The sequence below is a fragment of the Metopolophium dirhodum genome, chromosome 7 (assembly GCF_019925205.1).
Source record: "Metopolophium dirhodum isolate CAU chromosome 7, ASM1992520v1, whole genome shotgun sequence".
NCBI classification, from domain to species: domain Eukaryota; kingdom Metazoa; phylum Arthropoda; class Insecta; order Hemiptera; family Aphididae; genus Metopolophium; species Metopolophium dirhodum.
Genome location: NC_083566.1, coordinates 28,675,969 through 28,688,423, shown reverse-complemented (window position 1 = coordinate 28,688,423; position 12,455 = coordinate 28,675,969). Strand labels below are relative to the sequence as shown.

General features: G+C 31.8%; 2 protein-coding genes across 2 annotated transcripts; both read right to left on the bottom strand.

The window, feature by feature from the left end:
- Positions 1-4,363: 4,363 nt before the first annotated feature.
- LOC132949160 (uncharacterized) lies at positions 4,364-4,771 on the bottom strand. Its single transcript, XM_061019933.1, has one exon. The coding sequence runs from the start codon at positions 4,769-4,771 to the stop codon at positions 4,364-4,366; it is 408 nt and encodes a 135-aa protein (XP_060875916.1).
- Positions 4,772-9,933: 5,162 nt separating this feature from the next.
- LOC132949159 (uncharacterized) lies at positions 9,934-10,341 on the bottom strand. The gene has a single exon (XM_061019932.1). It carries the CDS (start codon positions 10,339-10,341, stop codon positions 9,934-9,936), a length of 408 nt encoding a protein of 135 aa, XP_060875915.1.
- Positions 10,342-12,455: the final 2,114 nt, after the last annotated feature.

Sequence of the window (12,455 nt, the reverse complement as noted above, 5' to 3'; positions counted from 1 at the left end):
TACACAATATTATATTATAACAAAAATGATATTGTAACTACTATTTTTGACAAATTTATTATGCGTCTATGCAATTGAAAGTGTTCAGTTGACTACTGTACTTCTATAGACTGTAGTGTATTTTTTCCGGGTTTACACATTTGATTTGTTACATTTTTTTAAATGGATATCCATAAAGTTGGTAATTCTAATAAAAGGCGGATAGCACCGTCGAGACGTAAAAGTATAAAAAAACTAAACTTTGAAAGAATTAAAAATTTTACTAAAATAACACCAAAGTGGTAAGTAATATAATAAGTGTATATTTTATAGAATTTAAGTATTTAATATTGCCGGTAATCAAAAATTTTAGTTTAAGTCTTGTTTGTTTAATCTTTTCATTTTTATTAATCTTTGCTTTAGATTCTGAGTGGAACGATGAATGTATTGATTTTACAATGATGTGTGTTTTTTTTTTTTTATTATTAATTTTTTTATTTTTGTCTCTGTCATCACCTTTTAGGACAGTAAAAGTGCTTGGATTTTCTTCAACAGTAACTTTTCTGATAGGAAAGTGAATGGGGGGGGGGGGGGGGGTCAAAAGAAAAAATTTCCCTGTAGTTTTCAAAAGCGACGTGAAAAACAAAAGAAAAATTAAGGAAAAACGGGAATTTTTACGCAAAATTTGTTTTTGAGAAAATCGATTTTTGTTTTTGGTGTAACTCTAAAACAAATTACTATAGGGACATGAAATTTTGAATGAATGTTTATTATTGCATTTTCTATACACCATAACATTTTCCAAATATTTTGACTTATTTTGAGCTGTTTACGGACATTGTCAATTTCCATTTTTTTTAGTTTTTTTTTCTATAAATATCAATAATATTTTATCTGTTGAGTAAAAAAGCTTGAAAATTTAATAGAAGGCTCCTAGGTTATTGTTTCAAAGGCAGATGAAAAAAATTAAAAATCATTAGTCACAATTTTTATTTATAAGCATTTAAAGTTCAAATTTTGACAAAATACGGAAAAATCACGAAAATTAGCAAATTATTTTGAGTTGATGATTCATAAAAATTTTCCATAAAAAATACAAGATTATCCATAAGTTAGTCTACCTTTATCAAAAAAAAAATGTCTACAAGAAAGTCAAATTAAATTTTTATGAGCGTTTGAAATTCATATTTTTACAACATTTGATATTCACTCGTTATCTTATGTAACGATTTTCTTATTTTGTTGTAATTAAAAAACGTATGACTGTAGATACTTGAAAATTTCACTGAATGTTTGTATTAGCATTTTCTATACACGATAAAATTTTGAAAATAATTTGACTCTTTTGAGCTGTTTATGGACTTTGTCTGTTTTCATTTTTTTAATTTTTTTTTTATAAATATCAATAAAATTGTATTTGTTAGGTAAAAAAGCGTGAAAATTTAATATAAGGCTCCTGATATATCGTTCTTATAGCAGTTGAAAAATATTAAAAATACATAGGCACAATTTTTTTTTTATAAGCATTTAAATTTCAAATGTTGACAACATTTATCAAATTTATAATTTATTAATTATTTTGTAGTTAAAAATGTATAAAATGTTTAACTTTTATGGCTAAGGATTGAAAATTTAAAACAAGGCTCCACGTAAATAGGTTATATATAAATTACTTTATTTACAATAATATCCACTTACCCACCTTTTTTAAAAATATTATATTGTACACTATCAACTCATCTACCTCGCAACAAGCATTGCTGAATGAGGCAGATTAATTAATAATTTATTGTTACATTGTTCCACTGTATGTGATTTCGTAGTTTTAATAATAAATTATTAAATTAAAAAAAAAAAAAAATTTAATTTTGAATGTTGACAAAATGTATCAAATTTAAAATTTAATAATTATTTTGTAGTTAAAAATTTATAAAATGTTCAAATTTTATAGCTCAGGATTGAAAATCTAAAACTAGAATTATAATCCTAATGTTATTTATAATGTCGTTGATGGTGTTAGTTATAAAAAAATGACAACACAGTAAGTAAAAACAGAAAAGTAAAAAATAAATTTTAAGTTGACATGTTTATAGAAAAGTAAATAATAATTTTTTTAGAATATTTAATAAATTATGTTGTATTTGCGATAAAAGTATGGGGTTTTTTTTATTTCAATTCATTACATTTTTTTTTTAAATATCTATATTGTCCGAAGTCACCCAAAATGAGAAGCTGATGGTGGATTGAATCTCCATTTGCTTTCTTCTTCTTCCATTCGCTTATCAATTTTCTCCATGTAACCAGTGTCGACGCCAGGAAACGCTTTAATTTTAATTGTTAATTGTTGCCACCGTATCGCCATATATCCCTCCACCGACCGGCTCACACACACACTCGCACGCACACCTGAGTATTATTCATTTTTATTTTTATATTGTTCTAGATATTATATAATATGTAGATTAGGCCGCGACGCGGTATCGGTCACATAGGCCGCCGCAAATGCGTCAGTATGGTTTTTCACAGTGTAATCGAAACACCCATTATTACGTGCGCAAATCGCCGTTTTATAAATTAATTATAGTTTTTTTGTCGGCACGAATTGCCAGTATAAGATTGGTTATGTTGGCGCAAATCGCCATGTAAATTATTATTGTATTTTTTTTTTGATCTGTGTACGGTGCGCTTATTGATATTATTATTGTTTTTATAGCCGCGTGCGCTGATCGTCGCGGCGTAGGAGCGCCACGTAAAATTATTATTATTATATTGTTGGCAAGGCGCGAATCGCCAAAATTATTATTTTTATTATATTTTTTTATCTTGTGTGTGTGTGAAACCTTATTTTCATTATATAGCTAGGACCAGCTGGCCAGACTGCGCTCCACAAACTATGAGTTATTTTATCATTATATTTTTGTCATATTAATTATTATCGTACCGGAAGGGCCGTATAAATATTATATTTTATCTTGGTCGTAAGGACCACCCATTAATTATTTATATTATACGTTTTTTATAAAACTATATTATTGTGTTGCTGTGATTCTAATATAGTTACATTTTTATTGATATTGTGAATTATACAGCAACTAATTATTTAGGTACTTGAAACGTGTTACCTTTTATTATTAGTTTTCTTTTAAGCACACACTCACACAAATACACACATACACACTACATTCATATTACGTAGCTCGTTGGTACTCGTGAGGCGATCCCGACCGCTGCCGACTGAGTTACTCACACACAAACACACCATAGGTCATAGTGTACAAGAGTCGGTAGGTGATTAGTGGTGCGCGCGAAGTATATCTGGTGTCCGGGCGTACTTAATAATATTTTTAGTACCCGGCAGATTCAACCAGTAAGTTCTTTTTGCGCTCCAACGAAATTGGTACCATTGTGGCTATAAATTCTCATACATTTTCTATGCCTGGACATAAATTGATGTAAGCAAGCTATAAATGCAACACTTGTTAGGTCTTTTACAGCTTCTAAGTGAATTGCACTTGTCGAAAAGCACACAAAAACAGCAATCTGATAACAATTGGGCCCGTGAAATCTACTTCAGTGATAGCAAAGGGCCGAGAGCACTGTACTCGATCCTTTGGTAATGGGACCATCAGTAGTAACAAAAACTTAGGTTTTGCCTTTATACACTGAACACAACGTGACATTATTCGTCCTCTCAGTGGCCAATACATTCTTCTTATTTCGGCTAACAAAGCCTGCAGTCCACAATGTAGTAATTCTTGGTGCCGATCATCAAATATCAAACCCGTTATTTTGTGGCTCGCTGGTAGTACTAATAGACGCCCACCGACATAGATTAGACAGTCCTTTATGAATGGCTGCAAATTCTTGATTTTGCTTCTTTGCAGTAGCTCCTTATCAGATTCTAATGATTTTATCTCCTTGTGAAACGACTCACTCTGGACTTATTTAACCACAGCGGCTTTAGTGCCTTGTAACTTGGAAACTAATAAATGCTTTGGATATTCAATAGTTTTTTTAGCTTCATATACCTTATGAATCGTAAAAGCCATGCTACTGAACGTACTTGTTTGTGCCAGTTCGAGAAAGTATTGAAGAGTTTGGTTAGTGGTAGAGAAACCACTGTACGTTGTTCCGGTATCTCTTCAACTTTGATTAATTGTACTTCTGAAACATTCCATTGACTTTTTTAATCTGACATCCATCTTGGTCCATGCCACCAGAGATCTGCTACCAAAAGCTCCTTGGCACTTATGCCACGGGAAATAACATCAGCGGGGTTATTAGCTGTACGTACATAGTGCCACTGGTCCGCTTCAGTTAATTCCAAAATTTGAGATATTCGATTAAGAAAATAAGATTTTAATCTGGTTTGCTGACTTGTTATCTAGCTCAAGACTACGATCGAATCAGTCCATAATTGACAATTTTCCAACTGAAAGCCCCAAGACCCTGACACCTTGTTGACTAATTCGACAAGTAATAGCGCCTCGTTCAGTTCTAAACGTGGAATGGTAGTCGCTTTCAAAGGTAAAACACGGGTTTTCGAACACAAGAGTCTTGAACTCCATATTCCGTTGCCATCTATCGAACGCACATAGATGCACGCGCCGTACGCTTCCTCCGAGTCATCGCAGAAACCATGAACTTTGATGTTCCTTGATAGACTTGGAATCACTTTCCTTGGAATTTCTAGTACCTTCAACTGCCCTAAGCTATGGTAGAAGATGCTCCATTTAGTTTGCATGGCTATTTGCAACGGTTTATCCCAATCCATCAGTCTTAAGGACTGCATAATGCGGTAGGTAAAAAGATGGTTTTGGTATAGCTAGTTCATCAACGACTTCTACCAAATGCCTCATTTCGATATATTCGTTTATAAAAGTTGTGTTTCCGTTCTCAAATTCTCATCGTACTGCAATTTGCGTTTCACACTGAGGAACCGGTATGTCGCCATAGCCATCGTAGAACCCAACTGATTCATTGTTTCTTTCCTCGGTAGACTTACTACGAACAGCCCCTCCTCATCTCTGTATGTAGTTTGATTGAAATTTTCCACTGATCCTTCCTCCTCCAGACATCTCTGAATTGCTTTTGATAGCCGTCCGAAACTGGAAGTCTCGCTGGCCATAATGATTTGCCAACTGAATGGATTTCAACTTTTTTAGTCAATTTCACAGAAAATTAGTTTTTATTGTATATGGTGGTAAAAAAATAGTATACAATAGTGGCACTCGTGCTATATGTACGTAAGTGTATGAATTAACTCTAGAGTGTCAAAGTTATACCAAGTTTGTCGCTTTTACTTAATTCCACCTACGGTGGATTAATATAATCAATTAGCACGAAATCCTAACCCAACAGTAATAAAATCCAATGAATAAAAAAAACAAATTTTACCCTTTTTAATTAGCTTATCTTTTTTCCATATGTCTAATCCACACACAAACATTTATTCTTACGTATAAATATATTGACAAAAAATAATAATACAAATCAACAAACATGTCCAATTAACCAAAAGCAACCAATATATATTATAATACACTATTATTATTATTATTATTTTAATCTCCAATAATAAACTTAAATTTTTTATTATTTAGTTTATTTTTTCCTGGACGGATGGCGCCACTGTAGTATTTTTGACATCTAGATTTCCTACTTTTCTGCTGGATTTTCCTAAAGTTTCCTTTCATAAGAACCTTGTCCTGAAAATTACGAACACAACAAAAAAATAATCAGCCAAATAGGCCCAGCCGTTCTCGATTGATGAGCTAACATACATTTTCCACGCTCCATTTTTATATACATACTAGCTGAACCCGTGCACTTCGTTGCCCGTTAAATGTTCCAACTCAATATGACTCAAACTTTGTTCAATTCGTTATTTAATATTCGGTGTATGGTGTACAAAATTAATCTTAACTTTTCCGTTGCCTGGAATAAAAATTCTGATTCGCAGCAGTATATTATCAGTTAGGTAATCTACCTGCGGTAGATCACGGACCCCGTGCTGTTTGTACGTGAGTGTATGATTTAACTCTTAAGTATCAAAGTTATACCAAGTTTGTAATATTCTACCTATGGTGGATTAATATAATCAATTAATACAAAATCCTAACCTAACCTGTTGTGTCACTGTTGTATTTTTGATATCCAGATTTCCTACTTTTCTGATGGATTCTCCTAAAATTGTTTTTCATTGAAATCTTCTCCAAAAAATCTTCTTCGTTTAAAAAAAAAAATTAAGAAGATTTGATTAGTAGTTCCAGAGTTTACCAAGTACAAAGATTTTCATTTCACATTTATATAGTTAGAAGATATATATATATATATATATTGACAAAAAATAATAATACGAAACAACAATCATGCCCGTAACCAATAGCAAGCAATATACAATATACTATTATTAATTTAATCTGCAACTATATTTTATTTTACTAAATGATGTGTGTTTTGTTTTTTATTTTTTTTTTTTGTGTCATCACCTTTTAGGACAGTAAAAAGGCTTGGATTTTGGTTCCTTGGTCACAATTTTTATTTATAAGCATTTAAAGTTCAAATCTTGACAAAATACGGAAAAATCACGAAAATTAGCAAATTATTTTGTGTTGAGAATTCATAAAAATTTTCTTTTTAAATCTGAGATTTTAAAATGTAATACAAGATTATCCATAAGTTAGTCTACCTTTATCAAAAAAAAAATGTCTACAAGAAAGTCAAATTAAATTTTTATGAGCGTTTGAAATTCATATTTTTACAACATTTGATATTCACTCGTTATCTTATGTAACGATTTTCTTATTTTGTTGTAATTAAAAAACGTATGACTGTAGATACTTGAAAATTTCACTGAATGTTTGTATTAGCATTTTCTATACACGATAAAATTTTGAAAATAATTTGACTCTTTTGAGCTGTTTATGGACTTTGTCTGTTTTCATTTTTTTAATTTTTTTTTTATAAATATCAATAAAATTGTATTTGTTAGGTAAAAAAGCGTGAAAATTTAATATAAGGCTCCTGATATATCGTTCTTATAGCAGTTGAAAAATATTAAAAATACATAGGCACAATTTTTTTTTTATAAGCATTTAAATTTCAAATGTTGACAACATTTATCAAATTTATAATTTATTAATTATTTTGTAGTTAAAAATGTATAAAATGTTTAACTTTTATGGCTAAGGATTGAAAATTTAAAACAAGGCTCCACGTAAATAGGTTATATATAAATTACTTTATTTACAATAATATCCACTTACCCACCTTTTTTAAAAATATTATATTGTACACTATCAACTCATCTACCTCGCAACAAGCATTGCTGAATGAGGCAGATTAATTAATAATTTATTGTTACATTGTTCCACTGTATGTGATTTCGTAGTTTTAATAATAAATTATTAAATTAAAAAAAAAAAAAAATTTAATTTTGAATGTTGACAAAATGTATCAAATTTAAAATTTAATAATTATTTTGTAGTTAAAAATTTATAAAATGTTCAAATTTTATAGCTCAGGATTGAAAATCTAAAACTAGAATTATAATCCTAATGTTATTTATAATGTCGTTGATGGTGTTAGTTATAAAAAAATGACAACACAGTAAGTAAAAACAGAAAAGTAAAAAATAAATTTTAAGTTGACATGTTTATAGAAAAGTAAATAATAATTTTTTTAGAATATTTAATAAATTATGTTGTATTTGCGATAAAAGTATGGGGTTTTTTTTATTTCAATTCATTACATTTTTTTTTTAAATATCTATATTGTCCGAAGTCACCCAAAATGAGAAGCTGATGGTGGATTGAATCTCCATTTGCTTTCTTCTTCTTCCATTCGCTTATCAATTTTCTCCATGTAACCAGTGTCGACGCCAGGAAACGCTTTAATTTTAATTGTTAATTGTTGCCACCGTATCGCCATATATCCCTCCACCGACCGGCTCACACACACACTCGCACGCACACCTGAGTATTATTCATTTTTATTTTTATATTGTTCTAGATATTATATAATATGTAGATTAGGCCGCGACGCGGTATCGGTCACATAGGCCGCCGCAAATGCGTCAGTATGGTTTTTCACAGTGTAATCGAAACACCCATTATTACGTGCGCAAATCGCCGTTTTATAAATTAATTATAGTTTTTTTGTCGGCACGAATTGCCAGTATAAGATTGGTTATGTTGGCGCAAATCGCCATGTAAATTATTATTGTATTTTTTTTTTGATCTGTGTACGGTGCGCTTATTGATATTATTATTGTTTTTATAGCCGCGTGCGCTGATCGTCGCGGCGTAGGAGCGCCACGTAAAATTATTATTATTATATTGTTGGCAAGGCGCGAATCGCCAAAATTATTATTTTTATTATATTTTTTTATCTTGTGTGTGTGTGAAACCTTATTTTCATTATATAGCTAGGACCAGCTGGCCAGACTGCGCTCCACAAACTATGAGTTATTTTATCATTATATTTTTGTCATATTAATTATTATCGTACCGGAAGGGCCGTATAAATATTATATTTTATCTTGGTCGTAAGGACCACCCATTAATTATTTATATTATACGTTTTTTATAAAACTATATTATTGTGTTGCTGTGATTCTAATATAGTTACATTTTTATTGATATTGTGAATTATACAGCAACTAATTATTTAGGTACTTGAAACGTGTTACCTTTTATTATTAGTTTTCTTTTAAGCACACACTCACACAAATACACACATACACACTACATTCATATTACGTAGCTCGTTGGTACTCGTGAGGCGATCCCGACCGCTGCCGACTGAGTTACTCACACACAAACACACCATAGGTCATAGTGTACAAGAGTCGGTAGGTGATTAGTGGTGCGCGCGAAGTATATCTGGTGTCCGGGCGTACTTAATAATATTTTTAGTACCCGGCAGATTCAACCAGTAAGTTCTTTTTGCGCTCCAACGAAATTGGTACCATTGTGGCTATAAATTCTCATACATTTTCTATGCCTGGACATAAATTGATGTAAGCAAGCTATAAATGCAACACTTGTTAGGTCTTTTACAGCTTCTAAGTGAATTGCACTTGTCGAAAAGCACACAAAAACAGCAATCTGATAACAATTGGGCCCGTGAAATCTACTTCAGTGATAGCAAAGGGCCGAGAGCACTGTACTCGATCCTTTGGTAATGGGACCATCAGTAGTAACAAAAACTTAGGTTTTGCCTTTATACACTGAACACAACGTGACATTATTCGTCCTCTCAGTGGCCAATACATTCTTCTTATTTCGGCTAACAAAGCCTGCAGTCCACAATGTAGTAATTCTTGGTGCCGATCATCAAATATCAAACCCGTTATTTTGTGGCTCGCTGGTAGTACTAATAGACGCCCACCGACATAGATTAGACAGTCCTTTATGAATGGCTGCAAATTCTTGATTTTGCTTCTTTGCAGTAGCTCCTTATCAGATTCTAATGATTTTATCTCCTTGTGAAACGACTCACTCTGGACTTATTTAACCACAGCGGCTTTAGTGCCTTGTAACTTGGAAACTAATAAATGCTTTGGATATTCAATAGTTTTTTTAGCTTCATATACCTTATGAATCGTAAAAGCCATGCTACTGAACGTACTTGTTTGTGCCAGTTCGAGAAAGTATTGAAGAGTTTGGTTAGTGGTAGAGAAACCACTGTACGTTGTTCCGGTATCTCTTCAACTTTGATTAATTGTACTTCTGAAACATTCCATTGACTTTTTTAATCTGACATCCATCTTGGTCCATGCCACCAGAGATCTGCTACCAAAAGCTCCTTGGCACTTATGCCACGGGAAATAACATCAGCGGGGTTATTAGCTGTACGTACATAGTGCCACTGGTCCGCTTCAGTTAATTCCAAAATTTGAGATATTCGATTAAGAAAATAAGATTTTAATCTGGTTTGCTGACTTGTTATCTAGCTCAAGACTACGATCGAATCAGTCCATAATTGACAATTTTCCAACTGAAAGCCCCAAGACCCTGACACCTTGTTGACTAATTCGACAAGTAATAGCGCCTCGTTCAGTTCTAAACGTGGAATGGTAGTCGCTTTCAAAGGTAAAACACGGGTTTTCGAACACAAGAGTCTTGAACTCCATATTCCGTTGCCATCTATCGAACGCACATAGATGCACGCGCCGTACGCTTCCTCCGAGTCATCGCAGAAACCATGAACTTTGATGTTCCTTGATAGACTTGGAATCACTTTCCTTGGAATTTCTAGTACCTTCAACTGCCCTAAGCTATGGTAGAAGATGCTCCATTTAGTTTGCATGGCTATTTGCAACGGTTTATCCCAATCCATCAGTCTTAAGGACTGCATAATGCGGTAGGTAAAAAGATGGTTTTGGTATAGCTAGTTCATCAACGACTTCTACCAAATGCCTCATTTCGATATATTCGTTTATAAAAGTTGTGTTTCCGTTCTCAAATTCTCATCGTACTGCAATTTGCGTTTCACACTGAGGAACCGGTATGTCGCCATAGCCATCGTAGAACCCAACTGATTCATTGTTTCTTTCCTCGGTAGACTTACTACGAACAGCCCCTCCTCATCTCTGTATGTAGTTTGATTGAAATTTTCCACTGATCCTTCCTCCTCCAGACATCTCTGAATTGCTTTTGATAGCCGTCCGAAACTGGAAGTCTCGCTGGCCATAATGATTTGCCAACTGAATGGATTTCAACTTTTTTAGTCAATTTCACAGAAAATTAGTTTTTATTGTATATGGTGGTAAAAAAATAGTATACAATAGTGGCACTCGTGCTATATGTACGTAAGTGTATGAATTAACTCTAGAGTGTCAAAGTTATACCAAGTTTGTCGCTTTTACTTAATTCCACCTACGGTGGATTAATATAATCAATTAGCACGAAATCCTAACCCAACAGTAATAAAATCCAATGAATAAAAAAAACAAATTTTACCCTTTTTAATTAGCTTATCTTTTTTCCATATGTCTAATCCACACACAAACATTTATTCTTACGTATAAATATATTGACAAAAAATAATAATACAAATCAACAAACATGTCCAATTAACCAAAAGCAACCAATATATATTATAATACACTATTATTATTATTATTATTTTAATCTCCAATAATAAACTTAAATTTTTTATTATTTAGTTTATTTTTTCCTGGACGGATGGCGCCACTGTAGTATTTTTGACATCTAGATTTCCTACTTTTCTGCTGGATTTTCCTAAAGTTTCCTTTCATAAGAACCTTGTCCTGAAAATTACGAACACAACAAAAAAATAATCAGCCAAATAGGCCCAGCCGTTCTCGATTGATGAGCTAACATACATTTTCCACGCTCCATTTTTATATACATACTAGCTGAACCCGTGCACTTCGTTGCCCGTTAAATGTTCCAACTCAATATGACTCAAACTTTGTTCAATTCGTTATTTAATATTCGGTGTATGGTGTACAAAATTAATCTTAACTTTTCCGTTGCCTGGAATAAAAATTCTGATTCGCAGCAGTATATTATCAGTTAGGTAATCTACCTGCGGTAGATCACGGACCCCGTGCTGTTTGTACGTGAGTGTATGATTTAACTCTTAAGTATCAAAGTTATACCAAGTTTGTAATATTCTACCTATGGTGGATTAATATAATCAATTAATACAAAATCCTAACCTAACCTGTTGTGTCACTGTTGTATTTTTGATATCCAGATTTCCTACTTTTCTGATGGATTCTCCTAAAATTGTTTTTCATTGAAATCTTCTCCAAAAAATCTTCTTCGTTTAAAAAAAAAAATTAAGAAGATTTGATTAGTAGTTCCAGAGTTTACCAAGTACAAAGATTTTCATTTCACATTTATATAGTTAGAAGATATATATATATATATATATTGACAAAAAATAATAATACGAAACAACAATCATGCCCGTAACCAATAGCAAGCAATATACAATATACTATTATTAATTTAATCTGCAACTATATTTTATTTTACTAAATGATGTGTGTTTTGTTTTTTATTTTTTTTTTTTGTGTCATCACCTTTTAGGACAGTAAAAAGGCTTGGATTTTGGTTCCTTGGTCACAATTTTTATTTATAAGCATTTAAAGTTCAAATCTTGACAAAATACGGAAAAATCACGAAAATTAGCAAATTATTTTGTGTTGAGAATTCATAAAAATTTTCTTTTTAAATCTGAGATTTTAAAATGTAATACAAGATTATCCATAAGTTAGTCTACCTTTATCAAAAAAAAAATGTCTACAAGAAAGTCAAATTAAATTTTTATGAGCGTTTGAAATTCATATTTTTACAACATTTGATATTCACTCGTTATCTTATGTAACGATTTTCTTATTTTGTTGTAATTAAAAAACGTATGACTGTAGATACTTGAAAATTTCACTGAATGTTTGTATTAGCATTTTCTATACACGATAAAATTTTGAAAATAAT